This window comes from Onthophagus taurus, chromosome 6 (assembly GCF_036711975.1).
Source record: "Onthophagus taurus isolate NC chromosome 6, IU_Otau_3.0, whole genome shotgun sequence".
NCBI lineage: Eukaryota > Metazoa > Arthropoda > Insecta > Coleoptera > Scarabaeidae > Onthophagus > Onthophagus taurus.
In genome coordinates, this window is record NC_091971.1 from 4,019,988 (window position 1) to 4,046,922 (window position 26,935).

Sequence of the window (26,935 nt, forward strand, 5' to 3'; positions counted from 1 at the left end):
AGGATTAAATTAATCGGTGTAAATAGAATAATTATAGATTATGTTGAAGTACAAATAAACTTTGAATTTTTTTAATTAATCCCTAACTTTCACAATTTTTAAATATAATACCAGTTGTCATGTATAGATGGCGCTGAAACGCGTTTTTTTAAAACTTTAAATAATTTTATTAAAAATTCATATAAAAATACGTATCTTTTAAAAAAATAGGCTCAATACGTTCATCATATAAAAAATCATAACTTTAATGTTTATGAACGATATTGTTAATAAAAGTGCAAAGAAGTGTTCGATTGTGTACTCATCAAATAAAAAAAATTAAGTAATACTTTTTGTACTCACTTTGAAAGCTTATTGTGCTTTAATAGTGCGAATATTGCTCTCTATAAAATTTTTTGTCTTAATTAATAACAGCTAAAACCCATTTCTACTAAAAATTTCTTTTTAAGAACAGAATGGAATAAACTTAACCTTTCAACACACTCAATTTAAATTTCATAATAGCGCCATCTTTTGTTGGCTTTCAACAACATTTGACATTGTTGAAAAGTAATAATTTGAATATTAATAATTGTGAAATACATAACAGATAAATAAAAGCCTGTGTAGCATGTTTCTAGAGAACTAGAAACATTACATTTTTTTAAATTAGTCTCCAATTTTTAAATATAATACCAGCTGTCATGTATAGATGGCGCTGAAATGCGTTTTTTTTTTAAATTCAACATTTTAACTTTAAATAATTTTATTAAAAATTCATATAAAAATACGTCTTTTAAAAAAAATAGGTTCAATACGTCCATCATATAAAAAAAACTTCATAACTTTAATGTTTATGAACGATAAAATCCCAAGTATCTTTCCACCTTAAATTAATAATATCATTCATTGTTAAAGGAGTTAAACCATAACTTAAAATTAAAAACTTATTGAATACATAAAAAATGCCAAACGTCCATAAGAAAAGCAAAAATAAAAACATTTCTGTAATAAATTTAACCTTAATTTTTGTTAAAAAAAGTGTAAATAAGTGTTCGATTAATCCTGCCATTAATAAAACTTTAAAAATAAACGCCGGTAAATAATTGTGTAAAAATAACGTGCGTTCAACGAAAAAATAAGGAATAAAATGGAATAGATATCCTACAAAAAACACTTCACCTACCAAAACAAAGTTTTCATACATTTTTTCGGGTATATCATAACATTTTCTTCTACGTCTCAATAAATAAAATATTAATAAAGATGAGTATAAAAATAATGAGATTGTTGATGAGTACCATATTAATAAATTACCAAGAAGGTGTATTTGAGCCTAAAAAACATAATTTTTACAAAATTTCTTTATAACCTCAATTTATTACACTCACATTACTCGTATTTGAGATCCAATAAGCAATTCCACGCGACATTAAGGGCCATTCTAAAGGTTCCGAGCTATACATATGATTTTGAACACTCTCTGTACCAGAGAATATCATTTTATATTGCAATTCAAAGAATTTATCCCAAAATGATAACTTTGTTGCTGTTGTTGGAATCATTTCTGCTGATACCATTTCTCTTTCGCGCTCTTTTTGATCGTCAGCTACAAGTAATTAATAAGAAATTAATAATTAATGAGGAGTTAGATATTTTAGTACTAACATTTTGTATATCGATGTTCTTCAACATTCCAAACCGTATCATCTTGATAAATAATTCTATCGGCTACAACTTCATGTTGGTGAAAACCCCATTCAGGAAGTTGTCTCCCACTGAATTTTAACGCTTGATTACTATCAACGTGAATTAACCGAACTAAGCTTTGAATTGTGTGCCAAAAATCGCCATTTTGATCTCGATTAATCACCTCAACCCTCCATAAATTTTGTGCAGGCATTGAAACGTTATAATCAATATAACAAGACACCTCTTGGCATTGAGGTGACATGGGGGCCGCTACATCATGGGAATTTAAAGCCCGGCTTGTAATTCCATGGACTAATTGGATGATATCGCCATGTTTGATTGAATCAATTGGTTTTTCAACTACCAAATCATTTTTTTGGGGCCTTTTTACAATCCACCAATTGTTAACGTCTTTAAACGAGTAACAAGTGACTTGTTGTTGATGACTTGAGCCTCTTTTATCTGGATATCGAACGGGGTAAACATGAGCGTGAGAATGTAACCAACAAGTACGACCATGAGTGTGTCTTAAAGTAATTTGGGAGCCATGGGCGACTAGAAGTGGTTGACCTTTGGTGATGGAAGCTAAACCGCCTTCGAGTGAAGCTTGAAAAGCACTCGTCATGATGCTATCATGAGGTCCCGCTTTATAAAGTAGGTTTAAATGGACGGAAAAAACGGTTAAATAAATTATTAATGGGATTATAGTTAAAATTGAGGTTAAAATTAAAAAATTTAGAATTAAATTAACATTGGAAAACTTTTTATCAGCAAGTTTTTTCCAAAAATCTTTAAATATAATCGAAATAAATAAACAAAACGAATAAAACGCTACGTATTTAACGCATAACCCACATGTTAAAGCGGCCGAACCTAAAATTAACCACCCTGTTCCCATCCTTTTCATTTCTAATCGTTTAAATCTCATTACACAAAGTAATCCAAATAAGGTAAAAAATATTAACATTGATTCCATTAAAATAAATCGACTTTGGGTTAAAATTGCATTATCCAATAATAATAATAATCCTCCTAAAAGAGCCGTGGGTTTACTAAGCCCAGTTTCTAACATTAAATAATAAGCAGTCGGTATTAATAAGCTACCAAAAAACGCTGGGATAAACCTCATTGCAAATAACGGTACTTTTTCATTATACGGACTTCCGATTCGATCAAATTTAAATTTACCATCATAACCTGCCATATAGGCTGCCCCTGCTATTAATTGTTTACCTAACGGTGGGTGGTTATCAAAGAAAAAGGTGTTTTTCATATACAAAGAAACGTATTTTCCATAATGTAGTTCATCAAACCTAAAAAAAATATTGAATAACCTCTTTATTCAATATTTAAAAAAAAAAGTGAGGTTATGTAACTTACACAATATATTTGGGTTGCTCCAATTTATAAAATCTCGTATATAACGCAGCCAGAAATAAAATAACCGCAATGAAATCAATTTCAATTCGAAATTGAAGCGTACAAGAACTTTTTATTTTTAATTTACGTTTAGATTCCTCAAAACTTTCCATAACCTCATTTTTTGTTAGGTTATCATTTATTTTCTCAATATTTCGATTAATACCTTTAAGATCTTCGTCATTTTGATTGGATTCTTGATTAGTTTCGTTCAGACCTTGATTAATTTCACTTAACTCTTCTAATTTATCATGTTTTTCTTTTTTGTTCTTATTTTTTGCTATCTTTCTATTTCGTACATTTTCCATTATTAACAAAATAAACTTTAAGAACTTTTAAGTTTTAATTGAATTGTTGCATTTTAAGTTTGGGATTCGGAGGTTGTTGGCACACGCTTCGTTTATGGAATTTATGCAATTCGTGGCATAAATACCATTGTAACGGTACTTTTTTTTAAAACGAACCCAACCCAATCTGTTTACACCTAACTATTTACTAAGTTTATTTTAATTTCAACCCTATTTTGTGGGATTTATTCATTTTTAATTACATTCTAATTAGGTTTTTATTTTTAAAGTGTTTAAATTAATATTAAAATTTAGGTTATGACGTTTGTTGACACAATCATAACCTCACTTCATTCTAATTAAAAAAAATTTTTTTTGATGTTGTTTTTATTATAATTTTATTTTTAGATATGTATAAACAAATTTTATTAATTATTTATATATTTACTTATTTATAAGTTGTAGTAATTGTTTAATTTTTGTAAATTTAAACCATTTTGGCATCGCCATCTATTGATAATTAACCGAACTTTCATAATCCGTGGTAAATTGGTTGCATTTTTAGTATATTTAGTAATTTGATTATAACTAATTTATAAATAATAATTAAAATGAATCAAGAAAGTTTTATTTTTTGAAAGCAAGCATCTTTAATATTTTGATTTGTCATAAAATAAATATGTCATTTAGAATGTTTAGATCATCATGATTTCCTTAAAAATTTGTTTAAATTCTTCAATACTATTAAGAAAAATTTCGTTGATTCAATTTAGAAATTACAATCGTGTTACTCACGTAATATTTGATTTAGATGGAACGATTTTAGATAATCATAAAATGTTGAATTCAGCGTACAAACATGTGTTCGATAAATATAATTTGCCATACGATTATGACTGGAGATTCAAGATTTTTGGGATGAACGAAAAAGAGATGTGGAAAAAGGTTGTTAAAGAACTAAAGATGTCTTGCCAATGGGATAGACTTTATATAGAGTATCAAAACATAATCAATAAATCTTTACCACATGCGCCATTAAAACCAGGAATCGAACGCTTAATCAATCACTTTGAAAGACATAAAATTCCAATGGCTGTTGTAACCAATTCAACAAAAACCTCGTTTGATATCAAAACTACAAACATAAGGAGTCTTATGTCAAAATTTTCTCACATCCTTTGTGGTGATGATATTAACGTAACCAAATCAAAACCGAGTGGACAAATTTATTCGCTTTGTGCCGAAAAATTCTTCAACAACGCACATCCTGAGAATTGTTTAGTTTTTGAAAATACTCCAAATGGAATTATGGCTGCATCTTGCGCTTGCATGCAAGTAATTGGGGTAACAAGTCCGCCCGTTACTTTACACAAAGATATTACGTTCGCCTCAGAAGTTGTTCATAATTTAACCGATTTTTGGCCAGGAAGATATGGTTTACCCCTTCTTCGAGAACAATTAAGTAAAAAACCAGCTCGGATTTATTAGTACTATGTGTCTTGTGGATAACTAATAAATTAATGTAGTTTTCTTGTTTGGTTTTAATCTCATAAATTAATGTAATTTATTTCAAAATAATTTTTATTCAATTGTACATATTAACAAATTATTAAACACATTTCCACTAATTTATAAAACAATCACTTCTCAAATTATTTAACACCATATCATAGCGGTGGTAGTCCAAAAACTTCTGGTTCGAAATCTCCAAGTGAATTAATCAATAATGTTGCATGTTGACACATTTCAACAGGAACATTTTGACTTGGAATTGCAACACATTGCATCCCCGCGGATAAAGCTGAGCTAATTCCTCTTGGGGTCCCCTCAAAAGCCAAACAGTTACAAAAAATCGGTTTCTCCAAAAATCTTGACGCACAAATTAAGTTAACATCCGGCATCGGTTTGCAATTTTTTATGCTTGCGTCACCATCGGAACAAACAATATGCCTAAATAGACCCATAAATTTCTTTAAGTGACTCGTTTTCATTTCCATTCCTTTTCTATCGCAAGATGTTACCACAGCCATCGGAATATTATTCTGATATAAATGCGTGATTAATTTTTTTGCGCCCGATCTTAAAGTTGCCCCTTCAACGTAACGCTTATAAACATCTTGGCAATCGGTTTCCAGCGCAACCCAAGAACTTGGTAACCGATACGTTTCTCTCACATCTTTCCAAAAATCTTTCGAAGACATCGTTAACATTTTTTGACGCCATTGCGATGTGAAGTGCTCCCCAAATCCCCTAAAAATTTTCGCACAAGACAATTCGTAGGAACGACTCGTGTCCAAAATGATATCGTCGAGATCAAAAATGCAATGAGTCGCTTTGAAGAATTTTTTTATGGGGGTTTGTTTTGGTAATTTTTGTGCTGTTTGGGCCAGAGAATAAACGACGTGTATCAAACGCATTTTTGGGCACTGCGAGAATTTTGAGATAAAAAATTTAAAGATTATCGTGAGGAAAACGATAATTTTGATTTAATTTAGACAGAATACAAAAATGTCAAATATAAAAGTCAATAAAACAAATTTAATAATTAATAACATACTGGATGGTCTATACGCAACGTATTAGTCATCTACACTCACCTTTACCATATATTTTAATAAGCACTTTAACTCTGCATGCTTCATTGTTATAGATATGAATATAAAGTTTAAAGGATCGTATCTCAAGAACGAATTGAGATATCACCATGAAATAAAAAGCATTTTAAAGTAAATTTATTTAGTATTTAATATGTTGAAGATCATTTCTTCGAATCTTAAAATTTTGGAGTTATGATTTTTTGATTACAACCTTACATAACCTTGAACATAAATGTTGGGGTAATTAATCTTTATGTATCATAAAAACTAATTGAGATATCGTTATGAAATAAAAAGCGGTTTAAAGCAAATTTGATGAAGATTTAATGCACCATAACTAATTTCTTATTTTCCATAAACATCGTTGTTATGACTTTTTAAACCCAACTCGTCATGTTTGATTGTTCTAAACTGTAAGATAAAATTAAAAAAATCGTATCTCGAGAACGAATTGAGATATCACCATGAAATAAAAAGCATTTTAAAGTAAATTTATTTAGTATTTAATATGTTGAAGATCATTTCTTCGAATCTTAAAATTTTGGAGTTATGATTTTTTGATTACAACCTTGCATAACCTTGAACATAAATGTTAGGATAATTAATCTTTATGTATCTCAAAAACTTATTGAGATATCATGATGAAATAAAAGGCGGTTTAAAGCAAATTTGATGAAGATTTAATGCACCATAAACAATTTCTTATTTTCCATAAACATCGTTGTTATGACTTTTTAAACCCAACTCGTCATGTTTGATTGTTCTAAACTGTAAGATAAAATTAAAAAAATCGTATCTCAAGAACGAATTGAGATATCACCATGAAATAAAAAGCATTTTAAAGTAAATTTGTTTAGTATTTAATGTGTTGAAGATAATTTCTTCGAATCTTCAAATTTCAGAGTTATGATTTTTTGATTACAACCTTACATAACCTTGAACATAAATGTTGGAAATTAATCTTTATGTATCTCAAAAACTAATTGAGATATCATGATGAAATAAAAGGCGGTTTAAAGCAAATTTGATGAAGATTTAATGCACCATAAACAATTTCTTATTTTCCATAAACATCGTTGTTATGACTTTTTAAACCCAACTCGTCATGTTTGATTGTTCTAAACTGTAAGATAAAATAAAAAAATCGTATCTCAAGAACGAATTGAGATATCACCATGAAATAAAAAACAATTTAAAGTAAATTTATTTGGGATTTAATATATTGAAGATCATTTCTTTGAATCTTAAAATTTTGGAGTTATGATTTTTTGATTACAACCTTACATAACCTTGAACATAAATGTTGGGGTAATTAATCTTTATGTATCTTAAAAACTAATTGAGATATCGTTATGAAATAAAAAGCGGTTTAAAGCAAATTTGATGAAGATTTAATGCACCATAAACAATTTCTTGTTTTCCATAAACATCGTTGTTATGACTTTTTAAACCCAACTCGTCATGTTTGATTGTTCTAAACTGTAAGATAAAATTTAAAAAATCGTATCTCAAGAACGAATTGAGATATCACCATGAAATAAAAAGCATTTTAAAGTAAATTTATTTAGTATTTAACATGTTGAAGATCATTTCTTCGAATCTTTAAATTTTGGAGTTATGAATTTTTGACTGCAACTTTGCATGACCTTGAACATAAATGTTAGAGTTTTTGTATCTCAAAAACTAATTGAGATATCATTATGAAATAAAAAGCAGTTTAAAGGAAATTTGATGAAGATTTAATGCACCATAAAGAATATCTTATTTTCCATAAACATCGTTATTATAACTTTTTAAACCCAACTCGGCATATTTGATTATTCTAAATATAAAGTTAAAATTAAAAAAGTCGTATCTCAAGAACGAATCGAGATATTATCGTGCAATAAAAAGCAATTTAAAGGTAATTTATTTAATTTCAAATTTCGGCTACTTATTCTTGTTCCATATTGTTAGTTTGTCTCATCACTGTAAAATAGGAAAAAGAACCTTTGAGTAACTAAAAAAAATAAATAAAATTACTTTTAATACCATTTTTATAAAAAAAAATCACGTTACACTCATTAATGTGGTTAAAGATAAAGGAAAAAACTTTCCAATGGTCATAAACAACGGTTTTTGACTTCTTGCAATAACCAAAACTAAACCTCTCGGTACAGAAAGTGAGGTCCCGGGCCAATTAACGTTTCCTGCGGCTGTAGCCAATTCTTCCGCTTCACTGGTAATTTCGTTTCCCCAATAACAATACATGCTAACTTGAGTGACAATGATCCAATAGTAAAAAAAATTTTGTAGGAAAGTAACGCTTCCAATAGGATACTAAAACGAATAAATTAATAATGAGTTTTAACAAGATTTGAAATAGTTTACTCTAGCGCATTGATACAAAAGAAAACATAAAAGAATGGTATCAACTCCGGTGGCCCCCAAAACGATTACATTAATAAGATCTTCTAATTCGGCGGCTAATTGAAATACAGCGCAATGATGGTGAATGTATTCGCCTAAAATAATTCGCATACATTCTTCTTCGTTTTTTGGATTTGGACCTATATTTGCCATTTCTTTAGCTCGATTCCTCATATTCCTAAAATAATTCAAATTTATAACGTTATTAATAATCGTTAATGGGATATACTCGAAAGCGTTTCTAAGAATTTTAAATTGAACGCTTAATTGTGCCATGATACAACAAAGCAAGACGTCCACCGTAACGATAATAACTGCAAATAAAGTGACGCAAACGTATTGATATAAACTTCCGAGTTCGAAATACGGGGAACCGGCGTGTTTAAGAATTGTTATAGGTGAGAATGGGACCACCCATTCATTACGGGTTTTAAATAATATCGACCAACTACATCTGATTCCTCCGATGAATAGGGTTGCAGAAACAAACGTCATATAAACACCGAATTGTATATCGGTTATTTTAATAACTTTTCTTATGAATTCTGCTTCGACGTTGCCTCCTCTTGTTGGGTTTGGAGCGAAAGGTATCGCGTGAAACTTTCTAATCATTGCACCAAATTTTTTTCGATTATAAAATAGAAGCGTTACTTTTACCGCGCCTAAAATAATTAAATTAGCTTTATGTAAAATCATTTTTACTTTGTACCCCCAATATGAGTAAACAGGTAAGATACAACATCAACCAGCGCATTTAATCCTCCCCAATTCAAATAAACTTCCAAAGATTCCCCGGCCGTGAAAGAATAAACCAGAAATAAAAGGGTTATTCTTGAGTAAATTGTGTATAACCACGATTCCTCTTTTAACATTTCCAGCCCGAAAGCTCTTAAATTATAAATCTAAAATTTATTTTAATTAAAGAGGTTTAAGTTGAAAATAATAAATAAATTTACTTCAAGCCTGAAATAATTTTCAGGAAGAGCTGGGTCTTTAAACGCTTTTATGATTTTTCGAATAAACGACGTCATATTTGATACAGTTACACCAAAGATGTATTTATTGACGTTTAATTTGAAATGTTTCTGTATTTATATGAGTGTAATAAATTTTATATGGATGTATGCATTAAATAATTGTGGGTATTCCAATGTGGATGTGGTTAATTTTTGTATTTTCGGGGTATTATTATTTAATATGGGAACTTAATTTAATTAGTGGGAATGTATCGTATGGAAATTATTATCAAGCAAATACGATTTAATCACTCCTCAACTATAACAAAAACCACCTTTGGAACACAACCTAATAACTACCGATAAAGTATACTTAGATATTTGTGTATAAATAAACAAGATGCAAATATACACACTTCATAGGCATGCTGGAGGGTTTGTAAGTCTCGCTAACCACAATGCCTCCATGAAAGCACTAACTCTCATTGAATTGTTGTATGCGCAAGCCGAATGACTCTCATTCTATCAGCGAAGGGAGTCCATATCAAAGGATAGGTTAGGCTTAGGTTAACACTTAAATAATCCTATTTTAATATTAAATCATTTTGCACGAATATTCTATTTATATGTACAGGATGGTTTAAATTCGATGTCCGAATAGGCTAACTCGGAAATGGAAACAGCCACTGATTATTCGCTTATTAAATTCGTTATTTTTTTCTGATTACAAAAATATAGGGTTTGACAGGTCTATTTCTTATTGTTTTAGAATAAAGCTAAAAATAAACCTTTTTTTTTTGGTGTCGTCAAAGAAATTAAATTTACAGTTTCCTGTAAATTATAACTAAAAATTAAAAAAACATATTTCTGATAATTGAAACAAATACATTTGTTGAACTATTTAATTTATATTTGTTTTACACAAAAGTTGGAATAGATTGCATTATTTCACATTTTTTATTAATATTTAATATTATTATTAAATGACTTAATTATTGATAGATGGCGCTCATAAATATTTTATTTAATTCAAATAAACATAGCAACATTTGTTTGTATTCAATATTTTCTGAAGTGTCAAATTAAAAATCCTGTTTTTTAAGATGGATTAAGAAAATCACGAAAAGTTTAACATGTTAGAATGTTACATATTAGGAAATAAAGTAAATTTTATATAAATTTTTAGTAGAATAATTTTTAGTTATAGTACCATAATTTACAGGAAACTGTAAATTTAATTTTTTTTGATGACACTAAAAAAATGTTAATTTTTAGCTTTATTCTAAAAGAATAAGAAATAGACCTATTTAACCCTAATAAGCGAATAATCAGTGGTTGTTTTCATTTAAAAAAACGAAAACTTCGCACCCCACACTAGATCTAGTTCAATTAACACTGGCCATAAAAGCCTTTGTACTTATAATTTTATTCCACTAATAATAAAAAAAAGTATTGTTTTTTCAACACATCCTTTTTTATTTGCAATATAATCTTACCCTACGTAGAGTGTGCATTTATATAATTTTTAAATATTCTCTTCTTCTCCATTTTTATCATTTAAGAAAATAAAATAATTTATAATTTATCTAGAGATAGAATCTTATATTACACATTAAAACATTTTGCTATCACTTTCGCCTAACTACGCTCAAGGAACAAACGGTTACACATTTTTTGGAATGATTTTCTTAATTATTGTTACATATCTATGAGAGACCAGAAAATTCAAGAGGTTTAGATGCCAACAGAGTAAATAGTCATTTAAACAAAAACAAATTTAAATGATCTAAATTTTAAAATCAATTAGTTACTTAATAGACTTTGTTGACATCTTTACAAAAAAATAAACACAAATAAAAATCTATTTGTAATCTTAGAATTGGAGAGAAAAAATTTAAATTATTTAGCTTTATAATAAATAAAATTTAAAATTGATTGAGCTAGATATAAATTAAAAATTGTTTTATTTGGTGCCTCTTATCTCCAATTCAAAGATTATCGATTCTTAATGAATCACCCTGTACATTTAAAACTATATAAATAAAATTAAAAAATACATAAATTATTATAAATTTAATTTAAATTTTTTTTTGGTAACTTTTATTTATTTTTTTTTCCTAAGTCGAAAACCTAATTAATCACAACTTATTTTTTTACAGAATCACGATACATTTCTTATCATTTTAATATAAATAATTTTATTATTATGTCGATCTCATTCTAATGACTAGCATATACGAGATTTTTTAATAAAAAAAAATTACTTATTCTATCATTATTTTTTTTAGAACACTGGGGATATATTCAACGTTAAAGTCTGAAGATGTTTATTTCGTATAGCTGATCGGTTCGCCTGCGCCGATTTAATTATTTGTAGCACCATCATCTTACAATCTAAACAAACAGCCATCAAAGATCCCCGCGTTTTATCTATTGCTCCAACTTTAGCTGTATTCTGTCTACGAAATCGTTCCAAAGACGAACTTGGTCTACTCGGACTAGGTTGTGTACTGGAATTAGCCGAATTACTACCATCGCTGGGAGATGTTTTTGGTTTAAAACCGTTTTGAAATTCATCTTCCGGAGTGGCCATTATACTCGGACTCAACAGTACAACGGGAACGCTAGCGAAATGTTCCATTGGAATGCACATTTTTGAAATACATTTACTACAAACGGTACGTTTACATAAACGACAACGTTGCCCCCATGGTCCCAAAATACCAAACCTCGTCTTCAAACATAAGAAACACACCTTACTATTTTCGACATCACTTTTTACGTGACCTTCAATTGGAAGAGCTTCAACTTCCGCTTTTGTTAAAACTGTGCGTATATGAACGATTTCTTCTAAAGTTAACGATAATCGATCGTCTAATGAGATCGCTTCGTGCCAAGGTTTTGTGTTGTTATCTTGAACTGCTTGAGCGATTTCCGGCGTTAATTGTACAGATTCCGCGTCAGAGCTCGTACAGGATTGTCTTGAACCTGGTCTGGATTGCGGAACTGAATAACTTTCAAATTGATCGTTATAAACGTTTAAATGTCGTTTTCCCGGTGGTTTAGGAGCCGGCCCCTGTAAAGCTAAATCGTAAGCTTCAACCACGTTTTCATAAACTTGATTAAATTCTTCTTGCCAATAACCATCGGACGTATCCGAAATATCATCGTCGTCATCATCTAATTTAGAAAAATCAACTTTGATTAATTTTCGCGTTTTCTTTTCTTCCGGTTCTTTAACCGTCCCAACAACGGGGCCGTCTTTTGCAACTGTATGCGTTTTACGCAACGTGCGTCCTTTACGTATTGAATTCATGAGTTGTTCCCTTGGGGTAAGCGTTCTTGTGTGCGGTGGTAATTTCCTTTCGGAGACTTTGCGCAATGTCGGTCTTGAGCGTATGAATTCGAGTATAATAGCGTGAGCGTCTTTAGTAACGCGTGACGGCACGTTTCCATCGACCATTATCTTCCTGAGACTGTAACGACATGATTTAATATCGTTCATTAATATCTCATATGGAGTGAGTTCGTATTCTATCGGTGCTCGACTACAATTCACTTTCTTTAATTTTACACCTTTACGAAGCTCTTGGATTACTTGGACCCAAAATCTTAAACAAAAAACAAATTGTTAAACATTTCTAATTTGAGTAGTTATAGTTTAAATTGAGAAATCAGCTTTTTAAGAAAGCTGACACAGTTTTTGTCCCATTTTTTTTCTGAGCAAATAATAGCACTGAAATTTGAGACTCTAAAACCGCTCGCAAATTTCGCGAAATTTTCGATAGTGGAACTGCAATGTTTTTAATCTTTACATGGTATCGAAGTTATGCATCCGTCGCAAGTGACCTCAGCTTCGTAACTCTTGATGTCGTTGAAATATGGTTCATCTCTGCAAAGAATAGGTCACCCAGGAGCTCAAACCTACAGATGGCCATCTATCAGTCAATGGATGATGGATTTTGAAAAAATAAACGTATTTTTAAAAATGATTTTTAATGAGAAAATAATCTCTCTTCTTAGTTGCTTCTTTGATAAGAAACAAGTTTATTCATCCTAAAATTGCACATATTAACAAAAAACAAAGTTTAAAGAGATTAGGATTTTTTTAATAACCTTGAAATCAAAAACATATTCAAAATCATGACATAAAAAACATAAATAATAAGTAGAACTAAAAATAACTCATTACTAACGTTCTTATCATTGTTTTAACATCATATTAATAACTCTGAACCCACCAATATAATTAAATATGAGTAATAACTTGATGAGTTAAACATAATAAATAAAAAATACTCACTATGCACTGAATCAAAATGGGATTTTTTAGATTATAGTCAAATACGTTGGAAATAGTTAATGTTGGAACAGATACGATTATGGAAAATGTTTCTTTGGATATTACAGAATATTTTCTAATAACAAAACTTCTTTCCCTTACGATTAGTTTTTGAGTTATAACCTAAATTGATATTTAAAACGTCAAAATAGCGATTTTTATATTATACTCAATTAGGTTCGAAATAGTCAATGCTGGAACAGAAACGATTATGGAAAATGTTTCTTGGGATATTACAGAATATTTTCTAATAACAAAACTTTTTTCCCCCACTTTTAGTTTTTGAGATATAACCTAAATTGTTGTTTAAAACGTCAAAATAGCGATTTTTTTATATTATCATCAATTAGGTTCGAAATAGTCAATGCTGGAACAGAAACGATTATGGAAAATGTTTTTGGGCATATTATAGAATATTTTCTAATAACAAAACTTCTTTCCCTTACGATTAGTTTTTGAGTTATAACCTAATTGATGTTTAGAACGTCAAAATATCGATTTTTTCTATTATAATCAATTAAGTTCAAAATAGTCAATGCTAGAACAGAAACGATGATGGAAAATGTGTCTTAGGATATTACAGAATATTTTCTAATAACAAAACTTTTTCCCCTACTTTTAGTTTTTCAGATATAACCTAAATTGTTGTTTAAAACGTCAAAATAGCGATTTTTTTATATTATCATCAATTAGGTTCGAAATAGTCAATGCTGGAACAGAAACGATTATGGAAAATGTTTTTGGGCATATTATAGAATATTTTCTAATAACAAAACTTCTTTCCCTTACGATTAGTTTTTGAGTTATAACCTAAATTGATGTTTAAAACGTCAAAATAGCGATTTTTTTATATTATAATCAATTAGGTTCGAAATAGTCAATGCTGGAACAGAAACGATTACGGAAAATGTTTCTTGGGATATTACAGAATATTTTCTAATAATAAAACTTTTTTCCCTCACTTTTAGTTTTTGAGTTATAACCTAAATTGATGTTTAAAACGTCAAAATATCAATTTTTTATATTATAATCAATTAGGTTCAAAATAGTCAATGCTGGAACAGAAACGATTATGGAAAATGTTTTTGTTGATATTACAGAATATTTTCTAATAACAATTTTCAGATATAACCTACACTGATGTTGAAAACATCAAAATAGTGTTTTTTAGATTAATATCAAAAAATAATATAATATCTTCAGTAATAAAGTACACCCCAAATATTTTGATTGTAGCATTTAGAATAAAGCATTTATTTATTCTACAAAAGATATGGGAAAAGCAAACAAAAACAATTTACAGATAAATATTAATCAAACAAAAACCAATTTATTCTAAATAGACATCAAAAAAATTAAAAATATTTTTTCCAATCTTTTTAAATCAATTTTATTCTTACCTAGCCCAATCGGCAAATTTTAATTGTTCCAAATCTCGATTGCCAGTTCCCTCAACTAAATTACTAGTATCTTGAGCAACCTTTTCCAAAAATGTAGACAATTCAATTGCTTCAGCTACAAGTGCTCTAACTACAGCGCGATAATGTGATTCAGCTTGAGATTTGGTTAAACTAGCTAAGTGCCTCTCGCACCTTGCGATTACTTGCGTTAATGTGATATGCTGTGAAACTCTGGATGTGCTACTTTCGTCTGCCTCTTCAGAGTCTCGTTCTATACCTTCATCGTCTGTTTCGTGATGGCTCAAATTGTGGTCATCCGTTATCATATCATTTATGAGCGTGTTGAGATCCTGCGAAATGGATCGCTCTTCGTCCGCATCGTAACCCTTGTCCAAAGCATTGTAAATCACAACACCCAAACTGGTCACTAGTTCCTGCTCGCTACAAACGCGTCTGTTATTGTCGGGTGTCTTTCCCAAGCGTGTGTTTGGGTGTATGTTACCATCTGTTTGGAAGTAAACCTGGTCTACGTCTGTGATATTATGGTAGGCCGAATGCTGACCTGATTCCAGGAAGAACTTGGCGCACTGATAGCAGAGGGCCCAGGCGTGTTCTTCGCGTACTGATGAATTAAAAGAGGTGAGGATGTCTTCTAAGCATACGCTGCCATCCGAATCCACTTTACATTTTGCTTTTGTTGTCATGTCGCACCAATAATGACGTCAACCGGGGGCATCTCTTCAACGACTAACCTAAAAATCGATTGCAATTTCCGACCTTGAATCTGACAGTTAACAACCGCGCAGGCGATCAATACAACTTCACCTACTTTCATTAAATTAAAAATATTTATTTCTAAATATTAATAATTATTTATAAAATTAATCAAATGTTCTTATAAATAATCTTTTTCTTAAATAAAAATTAATTTAACAATTTTACAACTTTAAAAAATCATTAAATTATTTAGGTTGGTGTCCCTTTTTTTTGGTGTTTATTAATTATATTTAAAAAATATAACAAATATTTAATTAATTTTAATTAATATCATTTTTTTTTTAATTAAAGTTTTAAAATAAAATAAATAATAATTTTTATAAATTTTTTTATAATTCGAAAACAACCAACTTCACACTTGACATGTGTAAACTAACCTCAAATCTTTGACAGTTAGTATTTTGTTGTCTCATTGTGAAAAACGTTAATTTGAAAATGGCATCAGTTTTGTGTCCTGAAATAGCCCCCGCCGGGTTTTCTTTTGATAATTGCTCCAGGTAAATAAGAAATACCTTAATAAATCTAACAAGTCATTTAATAATCTTTTAGAAATGCCGCTTTGGAAGGTAAGGGTTTCCCCGTCCCAAAAGCGACTAAAACGGGAACAACAATTGCTGGAATTATATTTGCCGATGGGGTTATATTAGGCGCTGATACTAGAGCAACAGAAGACACCACTGTCTCAGATAAAAATTGCGCCAAGATACATTATTTAGCCCCAAATATGTAGTAAGTATTTTTCTGAGTGTAAGTATGATGTGTATTTGACAAAGAATTTATTTTTAGTTGTTGTGGTGCTGGAACAGCAGCTGATACGGAAATGACCACAAATATGATATCGTCTCAATTAGAACTGCATCGTCTTTTTACTAACCGCGTCGTCCCAGTTTGCACTGCAAATCAAATGTTAAAACAATTTCTCTTTAGATATCAAGGCTATATTGGGGCAGCTTTAGTATTAGGAGGCGTAGACCCAACAGGCCCCCATTTATTCTCGATTTATCCTCACGGCTCAACAGATAAATTACCCTATACTACAATGGGTTCAGGTTCTCTTGCTGCAATGGCCGTTTTTGAGTCACGTTGGAAACCAGGGTTAACTGAAGAAGAGGGAAAGCAACTTGTTCGAGATGCCATTGCCGCAGGAATTTTTAATGATTTAGGGTCAGGTTCTAATGTTGATTTGTGTGTTATTCGCAAAGGCTCTGTTGATTATTTGCGTACTTATGATGAAGCGAATAAAAAGGGGGTTCGTCAAGGGAATTATCGATTCCCGAAGGGAACTAGCGCTACTTTGGCTACCAAAGTTATTCCATTGGAAGTTACTGAAACTGTTCATCATATTGAACCTGATTCGCTTATGGATACTGCTTAATTATGGATGAAACAGTTATTGGGTTTATACGATAATTTCTAATTAAATTACTTTTATGAAAATTATTGATTTTATTTTCCACAAAAAAATTATAACCTATATTTAAAAAAAAAATTATTATTTAAAAGTTGGCAATCTTGTAATAATAAAATGTTTTGACAGTTCAAGATGGCGGACGCCACTAAAGCTCAGCGAATTTTGGCTGCGAAAAAGCTGGTAATTGTTTGACTATTTACCAAAATTAATATATAGCTTTAATAGGGATTAATAAATGTAATTTTAATTTTTTTATTGGTGTTAATGGCGTTGTTTTATTTTAATTAATTTTTTTTGTTGGCCACATCATCATCTGTCAAAACAACAATAGTGATTTAAAAATGTATTGTTTATAAATTAATAAAAAATTACGCGTTATTTGTAGGTAAAGGAGTATCAAAAGAAAAAATCGAAAAGTACCCCCGGAGATAGTTTAACAAATTCAACTCATAGTTCACTAAATGAAGCCCCACATATTGATGAAGCCGATCAATTTCAAAGTCACAATTCTTCACCCTTACAACAATATTTTAGTGGGGGACAACATCAAGAACCAACAACAGCAAGTTTTTTCGACAATATTCCACATAATAATGTACCATCACAAGGGAATCAAGATTTTTATAGTTTTGATCATGTTAATTTTAACAAAAATGTTGATAAGGAGACAAATCAAGTGAATACAAATGTATATTTTCAATCTGTTGAGGATTCTTTAAGTTATGATGACCCGGAAATTAAACCCAATGAGATTTATGATAATTTACATAAACATAATCATGTGACTATTGAAGATGCAATCCAATTAAATGATTACTTAAAAAATGATAATCAAGTGGATGTGGGTGATGTTAAAGAAGAGAATGGGAAAGTTGAAGGGAATATGGAGAGTTTAAAGCAACTTTCGACTCAAATTATTCAATTAATTGATGATAATTCAGTTCCGGATGGTATTTTGCAAAGTAATCGTGAGTTAGAATCAAAGTATGCAGAAACTTTGACGTTATTGCAAGAAGAAAAGTTTCGGAATAATAATTTAATGGAAGAATTAAAGATTTATCGCGAAAAAGTTAATTATCTAGAAAATGATTTTTATCAAAAACAACAAATGCCATCAGATGAAAAACAAGGATTATTAGATGAGATTGAACGTCATGAACAAACAGTAAAGTTTCTAGTTGCAGAAAAAAGTGATTTAGATAAAATTGTTGCTCAAAGAGACACCGAATTAAAAGAAAAATTAACGGAATGTGGCGAATTAAACGCTCGATTAAAAACGTCAAGATCACGTGTGGCTGATTTAGAGAGAGAATTAACCCTTTTAAAAGAAAGCAAGCTTCGAAATAATATTCCTGTTGAGGAGAATGAGAAATATGTTGAAACATTAAATGAATGTGCCACTTTAAGAGGTCAAAGGGATGAGATGCAACAAGATATTTCAGAATTGCAACAAAAATTAAATACAAGTAGCTCAGAAAATGCTAAATTAAGGATGGAAATTCAAGAGTTAACCTCTCAATTATCTTTGCTTAATATAAAGCTTCAACAAGTTACTTCGGGGGATACCCAAAACAATTTTCAAATGGAAAATTTATCACTTCAACTTCAAGGGTATGAAAAACAAAATTTCGAATTACAAAACATAATTAAAAATTTATCCAACGAAAAAGAACAAGCTGCCATTCAATACCAACAATATGTCCAACAATTAAATGGACAATTAAATAATTTGTCCCAAAAACTAGAAGAAAAAATCCGCGAAAATGAATCGTTAATCGGAAGAGAACGCGACCTCACCAATCAAATGGTCGAATTGGAAATGTTGCTCCAAAAAATGCAAGAAGATCAAAATCAAATTCATTCAAAACCACACTCTAACAGTGGAGTCGAATTAATCGAATTACAAGAATGTTTGAGGAAAATTGAGGACGAAAAGAAGCTTTTAGAGGAATCTTATGTGGAGGTTAAAGGAGAACGGGACGAAGTTTTTAAGGAATTGGAGCTAAAACGGGATGAAATGATGCAATTGGAGGATATGGTTTCGCATTTGAGGAATAATCAACCTGATAGCGTTAAATTATTAGCTGAAATGGAAAGCGATAAAGTCGCCGCGTCTCGAGCTGTTGCACAAAATGAAGAATTAAAAAGCCAATTAACCGAAATGCAAAATGCTTTTATTAAAATTGTAAGTATATATGAGGTTTTATTGTACTAAAAGTTTACAATTTTTTGTACAATACATGACAAATTAAACTTAACTTCCCTTATCACCCCCCTTACATTCCCTCATCCATTCTCCCCCTCTTCCAGAATCTTTCACTAGTTCCTTTTAGCTCACTACATCTCCTCAACATATGTTCTAGCCAAGGTTGCTCATGATATTACCTTTAATCTCACAATTGACATGTACTTCTCACGATTTTATTACAAAAATAATATAATAATTAGTGTTAATAAAATTAAAGTAAAATTATAGCATTTTCAACACGAATTGTAGGTTACTGTAAATTTCTCTATTAGTTACATCTATTCGCCGCTAGATGGCGCTAAGACATTGCTTAAACTGTAATATTATGAATGAGTTTTCTAAAACAAAACGGTGGTCATTTTTCACGGAGTGAATAATAATCATTATTCACGAGTAACCAGACTTTGTTAGACTTATTAGACTTGACAGACTAATAATAATTATTTGACACATCAAAATTTCAAAAAACGTCAATTTAATTCCATTTTTTAGGAGTTTCTAAATGTTTGTCATTAAAAAAACCTAAACAAATTCCTTTTTTCGTATGATTTAAGCATAAATTAATTAATTTTCGTAAACAAAACGACGTTGTATAAAATTGACATTTAATTTTGACAAATTGTTGTGAAGTTGGTTACAGTTAGTAACATTGAATTTGTGTCACATTGACGTTTAAACTTTATACAAAAATTTATTTACTTATCCCTGTGGCTTATCTCCCCCCACATCACCACGCGTTTCCTTCTTCTGTTATTTATCCCTGCCTCTGAATAATCCGTCCTTTTGTAATATTCCTTCCTCTCTCCTATACCATATCTCATCTTCCCCTCTCTAACTTCTTTCCAACACTCCCCCAGTATGGTCTTCTATCCATTATTCCTTCATATTTAACTGCTCTTCTGCCCGCCTCCACCCTCATTTCATCTACTTTCACTTCCTCCCTGTACGTTCTCTAGAATATCCTGCCTCTTCCATCCCCAAACTTCCGCTCCATACATCATTGCACTCCTCACCAAGCCATCAAACATAATCATTCTAAAATCACCACCAAACACTCTCTCATCCCATCCCCAGAGCTGCCCCATCACTTTATTTGCCCTTTTAGCCATCTCCCTCACATGCGCCGTGAGCATCCCTATACCCCAGATATGAATTCTCTCACCTCCTCTATCTCTCTCTCCTCCTATCTCGATTCCTCCTTTCTTCTCCCCCCTTTGCAGAACTACATCATCTTTGTCTTATAAGTAAAGACTTATTTAATTAATTAATTTGTTTTGTTATTTTTTATTACAGAGTAACGAAAAATTAGAATTGGCTGAACAATTAAGTAACGCAAAACATAAAACGAAAGAAGCTGAAGACCAATTAGGTCACTTAGAATCTCAAATACACACATTATCCGATGCTATAGCTATAAAAGATAAAGAAATGTATTCGTTACGAGAAAGCGCAGCGGAAATGAATCGATTTGTGGTTCAACAGAATCAATTGGAAGATAGATTGAGGCATTATGAGGCTCACGATCATAGTACACACGCTTTACAACACGAATTACAACAGTCTTATATGAAATTGCAAACATTAACAACCGAAAATAATAGTCTAAAACTAAATATGAATAATCTCGAGGATAAATTTAATAAGTTATTAATTGAAAAAGAAAGTAAAGTTGAGGAAAATGATGAAAAATCGGAAAATTCTTCCCAATCACTTTTAAATAAAATTGAAAATTTAGAAAAAATTAATAAAGAATTAGAATTAAAACTCTCTACACAAATTGATGGGGTAAATAACACAAATATTGAGGGATTAGATAACGAAAATATTTCCCAAAAAGATGCAATGAAACAATTAGAAATAAAATTTACGAAAATGATGGAGGAAATTGCGAATTTAGAGGATGAAAAGCAACGATTAGAACATTTAGTTTTACAACTTCAAGATGAAACTGAAACAATTGGAGAATATGTCACGTTATACCAACATCAAAGGGGTGTTTTAAAACAAAGAACGTCAGAAAAAGAAGAAGAAATGCGACAACTTGCCATTGATAAAGAACATATGAAACAAAAAATTGATCAATTAAATAATTTGATTAATCGATTGATGATTGAGAGGGATGATATCGCTTTGGACGCGTTACAACACCAAACCGTGGATAAATCTCAACTTTGTTTGGAGCACGCTAAAGTTCATCAAGAAATGGAATCGAAAGCGGGTAACAAAGAGTTTAATAACAACACGAAAACAGCGGAGAAAATTATTGAGTTGTTGAGCGAAATCAAAACTAGCAGTTTGGTTCAATCGAATGGTTTAGAAAATTTTCATCCTTGCCCATGGTGTTCTGGTCAACTTATAACGGTGTAAAAAAAAAATTAATTTAAATACACTCGTTGGGAGTTATAAAATTTTAGAGTAACATTTTGTACTTTTTAAGACCCTTTTTTTTGAGTATTCAAGTAATTTGCGTTGGTTGTAAATAATGCATTTGTAATATATTTTTTTATTGTGTATATTAAGAAAAAAAAGGTTAAGATTTAAGAAGATAATGAAGATTGATTGTGTTTATTCAAATATAAAGAAGTTGATGAATTAAAATGAAATAATTTTAAGTTGTATTATAAGGTAATGATTATGCAGAAAGAAATTTAATGGATCGTTTGATTATTTTGGTGTTTTTATTTTAAATTTATTTTTAGGGGAACACTAAGAATATTAAAAAAAGAAGTTTTGATGACCCGAATGTTTCCTGTATTAAATCAAGTTTTAGTTCAATAAGAATATACAACAACCTTGCGCTGAATAACGATTAAAACTAGAATCATTTGGGTTTAGCCTCACGTCTCTAAAGACGGCTAAACCCGAATGATTCTAGTTTTAGGTATAGTGTTAGTTCTAGTTTTACACTAGCACTGTTACTATGCAGAACTAACACTATACCAAGAACTAGAATCATTTGGGTTTAGCCTCACGTCTCTAAAGACGGCTAAACCCGAATGATTCTAGTTCTAGGTATAGTGTTAGTTCTAGTTTTACACTAACACTGTTATTATATAGAACTAACACTATACCAAGAACTAGAATCGTTTGGGTTTAGCCTCACGTCTCTAAAGACGGCTAAACCCGAATGATTCTAGTTCTAGGTATAGTGTTAGTTCTAGTTTTAGAGCCGTCTTTAGAGACGTGAGGCTAAACCCAAACGATTCTAGTTCTTGGTATAGTGTTAGTTCTAGTTTTACACTAACACTGTTATTATATAGAACTAACACTATACCAAGAACTAGAATCGTTTGGGTTTAGCCTCACGTCTCTAAAGACGGCTAAACCCGAATGATTCTAAGTCTAACGCTAGTTCTAGTTTTAGTTCAATAAAAATATACAACAAACTGAAACTAGAGCTAACACTATCACTAAACTTAAAACTAGAATCATTCTGGTTTAGCCGACTTAAAAGACGCAAACCTGAAGTGGTGTATATTAAGAAAAAAGGATAAGATTTAAGAAAATAATGAAGATTGATGAAGAATGAAAGTAAAAAGAAAGAAGTTTTGCTAAAATTAGTGCTGCTCAATTTAACAAGAACCAAATTAAGGATGTTATTGTAAGTTTTTTTTTTATTTCGTTTTTAAGTTTATTGTATAAAAGTCGATTTGGTTGCCTAAAAAATATACAGTTTCCTATAATTACCCGCAATCTATCAGCAAATATTAAAACCATAAAATAAACTTTGTTCCATGTACCCACACACCACCTGTTGAGTTCCCCAAATAAAAACGTGTCTTCTAAATCTATTTATCTCAAAATAAATCGATCATCTCATACAGGATCAACATCCAATAAATTAATCACTCATCCATTTAAAATCGGTAAGACACGTTATCCTTATCAACGTTGATTTTGTTTATCGAGGTGCAGAAAGTTACAATTTTAGATGTACTTTAAACCCAATTGATAACAACTCAACGATAAAATTGTTTGACCCACTCAGTTTCGTTCAGTTTTTTAAAAATAAGTGAAAAGATGAGTTCTTTAGTGAAAGATATTTTTATCGTGGGTGCTAAACGCACTCCAATCGGTACTTATGGAGGAAAATTTGTGAAAAAAAGCATAGCCGATCTCCAAACGACCGCTTTTAAAGCAGCTTTAGCTTCGGCAAATGTTAGCCCCGACATGGTAGATTCCGTCATCGTTGGAAACGTAAACGCTGGATCATCTTCCGATGGTGCTTTTTGCGCTAGACACGCCGCGTTAAGAAGTGGAGTTCCAATTCAAAAGCCGTGTTTATCCGTAAATAGATTATGCGGATCTGGATTTCAATCTATCGTAAACGGAGTGCAAGAAATTACAGCTGGGGCTTCAAAATTAGTACTTACAGGAGGAACTGAGAATATGTCCCAAAGTCCTCACAATGTTCGTAATATCCGATTTGGAACAACTTTGGGGGTAAGCCCAGTTTTGGAAGATTCTTTATGGCTTGGATTAACTGATACATATTGCAAATTACCTATGGCTTTAACAGCTGAAAAATTAGGGGCCCAATGTAAAATTACAAGAGAAGATGCAGATAAATTCTCTTTAGCATCCCAAATGAATTACGTCGCCGCCCAAAAAGACGGAAGATTCAAACAGGAAATGGCCCCAGTTGAAATTACTTTTAAAGGAAAAAAAGTTCTTGTTGAAGTTGATGAGCACCCAAGACCCCAAACTACACTCGAAGGGTTAGCTAAATTACCAAGTTTATTTAAAGAAAATGGCTTGGTAACTGCTGGTTCTGCGTCAGGAATTTGTGATGGTGCAGGAGCTGTTGTTGTTGCTAATGAAGGAGCTATTAAAGATTACAATTTAAAACCTCTCGCAAGAATCGTTGCTTATTCTTATGTGGGTGTTGACCCATCCATCATGGGTATTGGCCCAGTTCCAGCGATTCAAAACGTTTTGAAATTATCCGGGAAATCTTTGGACGAAATCGATTTGGTCGAAATCAACGAAGCTTTCGCCGCCCAAACTTTAGCTTGTGCCAAAGAATTAAAATTGGATTTGAATAAATTGAATGTTAATGGTGGGGCGATTTCCATGGGTCATCCTGTTGGTATGTCAGGAGCTAGAATTATGACCCATTTGGTGTACGAATTAAAGAGGAGAAACGCTAAATATGGTATTGGCTCAGCTTGTATTGGTGGTGGGCAAGGAATTGCCATTATGATCGAGTCTTTATAAGATTTTTATTAATTTTTTTTATATTAATTGATGTGGTACTTTATTATTATGATTTGTATTAATTGTAATAAAATTGAAATTATTTAAATGAGATTTTTTTTTGTTATTTGTAAATGTTAGAGGTTAAATTTTAAGCAAAAAATGTGTGGTAATAAAACAAGTTAGGCGGAAAAATTGCTGATTGTTATCGTATTATACGACCATGAGCAAAGGTCGTAGATATAAATTATAAACATGCGTAACTGTTATCTATATTTTTTTATGTAATTCATAGGGATTTAGTTGTCTTAACTCTTAACTGGAGCAAGTGTTTTACATAAAATTTTGCTCAACTGGAACAAAGTTTTTTTTTTAGTTTCTTTACGAATACGATTTTAAGAGGTCATATACAGGTGTATCTGAATGACTGCAACAAATTTCAAGGGGTGATTCTTTAGTGAATTTTAAGGGTACTTTAATATATGAACCATGGGCGATTTCGGCTCCCCTAAGGAGCTACACTCCTCCAAAAATTGGGGAAAATTTTGGTTTAATTTTTTTTTCTCAAAAACCATAAATGCTAGGAAAATGAAATTTGGGGAATATGTTTAACTCATAATAGGGCACCCTATTTATACTTTCAACCTATCCTTCTAAACTACTAAACGTAACCACCCCGTTCAATTTTTGCCTAGATTTTTTGTTATGAAGATGATAAATACATTGAAAAAATTTCGGTTAGATAAAACTATTCTAAAATTTTTTTGTCTCTCTGATGTTCTTTTAAAATTTCATAATTTCTGAGAAGAAAAATAATTAAGCAAACACTAATTGTTAAGCTGTAGGGTTGTTAATCGAAAGTTAGAGTGAATATTTAATGAAAAATCTTAGTAGGCTTTGCAATCTTTGACAGAAATATTTTTGACGTTTAAATGTCAGTGGTTTTCTTATTGTTAATTATATTGTATTTATGAGCCCTATTATGAGTTAAACATATTCTCCAAATTTTATTTTTCTAGAAATTTGTTGTAGTCATTCAGGTACACCTATACAGGGTGGTTCAGTTTTTAATCGGGAAACTTTACTAGGACGTAGTACTTGCCAAAATAAACAAGTTTTTTATATAAACATAGGGTCGCAACTCTTCTGTTTTCGAGCTATGAGCTGTCAAAGTTGAGCCAAAAATTTACATTTTATCTTTTATTTCGGGTATGAGTAAACCATAGAATTTGAAATTTGGTATGTATGTACTACTGGTTAATATCTTATTTTCAACCATACCTTAAACTTCCCTAGCGCCCTCTAAGGAGATGAAATTCACAGCCCCTTTGATTTTTTTATAACAACTTCTTAACGCCATGGAATATTAACAAAGAAAAATATGGGTTGTAAAGCTTATTCATTACTAGTACTTTTTTCTCTCTTTAGATTTTCCTTAAAAATAATAGTTTTAACGTAAAAAAATAAAATATGCTACATTGTACTGTAAAGCGCTGCTATTATTAAAAAAAATTTTTCTTTATAGGTGGCTATGGAAGTTGTGCACTTACTAGGATCTAGTACTAACTAAATAACACCAATTAATTGTGATTTTCATAAGAAAAACCATAAATAAGATTAATGCCTGTCTGAACAAATTACGTTGTTTTAAACAATATTAAAAAATTGAAACTCTGGCTTAATAAGCGTCAAAAATTATTAATAACCAGCAATAATTATGAGGATTCACTGTAAATGAAACTTACAAGTTCTCAGAGCAAACTTTTAGAATAATTTTGGCTAAACATGGCGGCACATAGCAGTGCATGGCACGATATTTTATTTTTTTACACGGAAACTATTAACTTTAAGGAAAATACTAAAGAGACAAAAAAGTACCACTAAAGAGTGAGCTTTACCCATATTTTTTTATGTTCATATTCCATAGCGTTAAAAAGTTGTTATAAAAAAAACAAGGGGGTAGTGAATTTCATCCCCTAAGAGGGCGCTGGGGAAGTTTAAGGTATGGTTGAAAATAAGTTCTTAACCAGTAGTACATACGTACAAAGTTTCAAATTCTACGGTTTACTTGCAGCCGAAATACAAAACAAAATGTAAATTTTTTTCTCAACTTTGATCGCTCATAGCTCGAAAACAAAAGAATTGCGACCCTATGTTTATATAAAAAATTTGTGTTATTTTGGCAAGTACTACATCCTAGTAAAGTTTCCCAATTAAAAACT

At 30.8% G+C, this 26,935-nt stretch overlaps 6 protein-coding genes and 3 pseudogenes across 8 annotated transcripts in view; 5 read left to right on the forward strand and 4 right to left on the reverse strand.

Annotated features, from left to right (window-relative positions):
- Positions 1 to 727: 727 nt before the first annotated feature.
- Positions 728 to 3,718, reverse strand: LOC111415037 (Protein O-mannosyltransferase rt). Its single transcript, XM_023046530.2, has 4 exons — positions 3,052 to 3,718; positions 1,648 to 2,984; positions 1,371 to 1,588; positions 728 to 1,315 (listed from the first exon to the last, which is right to left on the reverse strand). Exons 1-4 carry the CDS (start codon positions 3,396 to 3,398, stop codon positions 827 to 829), a joined length of 2,391 nt encoding a protein of 796 aa, XP_022902298.2. The 5' UTR covers positions 3,399 to 3,718; the 3' UTR covers positions 728 to 826.
- A 364-nt stretch (positions 3,719 to 4,082) lies between these two features.
- Positions 4,083 to 4,865, forward strand: LOC111414983 (pseudouridine-5'-phosphatase pseudogene; annotated as a pseudogene).
- Positions 4,866 to 5,044: 179 nt separating this feature from the next.
- Positions 5,045 to 5,794, reverse strand: LOC111415022 (pseudouridine-5'-phosphatase pseudogene; annotated as a pseudogene).
- Positions 5,795 to 7,690: 1,896 nt separating this feature from the next.
- LOC111415011 (odorant receptor Or2-like) lies at positions 7,691 to 10,314 on the reverse strand. Of its 3 annotated transcripts, XM_071196548.1 has the most exons (6): positions 9,340 to 10,314; positions 9,093 to 9,285; positions 8,613 to 9,045; positions 8,345 to 8,561; positions 8,033 to 8,293; positions 7,691 to 7,973 (listed from the first exon to the last, which is right to left on the reverse strand). In XM_071196548.1, exons 1-6 carry the CDS (start codon positions 9,412 to 9,414, stop codon positions 7,908 to 7,910), a joined length of 1,245 nt encoding a protein of 414 aa, XP_071052649.1. In that variant the 5' UTR covers positions 9,415 to 10,314; the 3' UTR covers positions 7,691 to 7,907. The 3 variants fall into 3 exon arrangements, with proteins under 3 accessions (XP_071052649.1, XP_071052648.1, XP_071052650.1); XM_071196547.1 differs by having other exon boundaries at positions 8,345 to 9,045; XM_071196549.1 differs by having other exon boundaries at positions 7,691 to 7,942; positions 8,006 to 8,293; positions 8,345 to 9,045.
- A 477-nt stretch (positions 10,315 to 10,791) lies between these two features.
- LOC111415014 (spire type actin nucleation factor) lies at positions 10,792 to 15,857 on the reverse strand. The gene is made up of 2 exons (XM_023046500.2): positions 15,082 to 15,857; positions 10,792 to 12,950 (listed from the first exon to the last, which is right to left on the reverse strand). Exons 1-2 carry the CDS (start codon positions 15,783 to 15,785, stop codon positions 11,624 to 11,626), a joined length of 2,031 nt encoding a protein of 676 aa, XP_022902268.1. The 5' UTR covers positions 15,786 to 15,857; the 3' UTR covers positions 10,792 to 11,623.
- A 360-nt stretch (positions 15,858 to 16,217) lies between these two features.
- Positions 16,218 to 17,295, forward strand: LOC111414988 (Proteasome beta2 subunit). The gene is made up of 3 exons (XM_023046460.2): positions 16,218 to 16,355; positions 16,408 to 16,587; positions 16,645 to 17,295. Exons 1-3 carry the CDS (start codon positions 16,294 to 16,296, stop codon positions 17,231 to 17,233), a joined length of 831 nt encoding a protein of 276 aa, XP_022902228.1. The 5' UTR covers positions 16,218 to 16,293; the 3' UTR covers positions 17,234 to 17,295.
- Positions 17,296 to 17,354: 59 nt separating this feature from the next.
- LOC111414991 (golgin subfamily A member 2-like) lies at positions 17,355 to 22,184 on the forward strand. The gene is made up of 3 exons (XM_023046464.2): positions 17,355 to 17,449; positions 17,655 to 19,454; positions 20,811 to 22,184. Exons 1-3 carry the CDS (start codon positions 17,402 to 17,404, stop codon positions 21,882 to 21,884), a joined length of 2,922 nt encoding a protein of 973 aa, XP_022902232.2. The 5' UTR covers positions 17,355 to 17,401; the 3' UTR covers positions 21,885 to 22,184.
- A 631-nt stretch (positions 22,185 to 22,815) lies between these two features.
- LOC111414993 (cullin 3) overlaps positions 22,816 to 26,935 on the forward strand; it is a 28,301-nt gene continuing 24,181 nt past the window's right edge. Inside the window, exon 1 of the mRNA XM_023046467.2 lies at positions 22,816 to 23,118. The gene's annotated coding sequence lies outside the window, so the exon portion shown is untranslated. The remainder of the gene's footprint in view (positions 23,119 to 26,935) is intronic.
- LOC111414995 (3-ketoacyl-CoA thiolase, mitochondrial pseudogene) lies at positions 23,236 to 24,827 on the forward strand (annotated as a pseudogene).

Coding starts and splice junctions, on each gene's coding strand:
- LOC111414991 (XM_023046464.2), top strand. CDS start 17,402: ATGGCGGACGCCACTAAAGCTCAGCGAATTTTGGCTGCGAAAAAGCTG. Junction 17,450..17,654: donor TTTTGGCTGCGAAAAAGCTG/GTAATTGTTTGA, acceptor CGTTATTTGTAG/GTAAAGGAGTATCAAAAGAA. Junction 19,455..20,810: donor AAAATGCTTTTATTAAAATT/GTAAGTATATAT, acceptor TTTTTATTACAG/AGTAACGAAAAATTAGAATT.
- LOC111415037 (XM_023046530.2), bottom strand. CDS start 3,398: ATGGAAAATGTACGAAATAGAAAGATAGCAAAAAATAAGAACAAAAAA. Junction 1,589..1,647: donor AGAACATCGATATACAAAAT/GTTAGTACTAAA, acceptor AATTACTTGTAG/CTGACGATCAAAAAGAGCGC. Junction 1,316..1,370: donor GGATCTCAAATACGAGTAAT/GTGAGTGTAATA, acceptor TATGTTTTTTAG/GCTCAAATACACCTTCTTGG.
- LOC111414988 (XM_023046460.2), top strand. CDS start 16,294: ATGGCATCAGTTTTGTGTCCTGAAATAGCCCCCGCCGGGTTTTCTTTT. Junction 16,356..16,407: donor TCTTTTGATAATTGCTCCAG/GTAAATAAGAAA, acceptor ATAATCTTTTAG/AAATGCCGCTTTGGAAGGTA. Junction 16,588..16,644: donor TATTTAGCCCCAAATATGTA/GTAAGTATTTTT, acceptor ATTTATTTTTAG/TTGTTGTGGTGCTGGAACAG.
- LOC111415011 (XM_071196547.1), bottom strand. CDS start 9,414: ATGACGTCGTTTATTCGAAAAATCATAAAAGCGTTTAAAGACCCAGCT. Junction 9,046..9,092: donor CCTGTTTACTCATATTGGGG/GTACAAAGTAAA, acceptor TAATTATTTTAG/GCGCGGTAAAAGTAACGCTT. Junction 7,974..8,032: donor CTTTAACCACATTAATGAGT/GTAACGTGATTT, acceptor TATTTTTTTTAG/TTACTCAAAGGTTCTTTTTC.
- LOC111415014 (XM_023046500.2), bottom strand. CDS start 15,785: ATGACAACAAAAGCAAAATGTAAAGTGGATTCGGATGGCAGCGTATGC. Junction 12,951..15,081: donor AAATTTGCCGATTGGGCTAG/GTAAGAATAAAA, acceptor TTTTTGTTTAAG/ATTTTGGGTCCAAGTAATCC.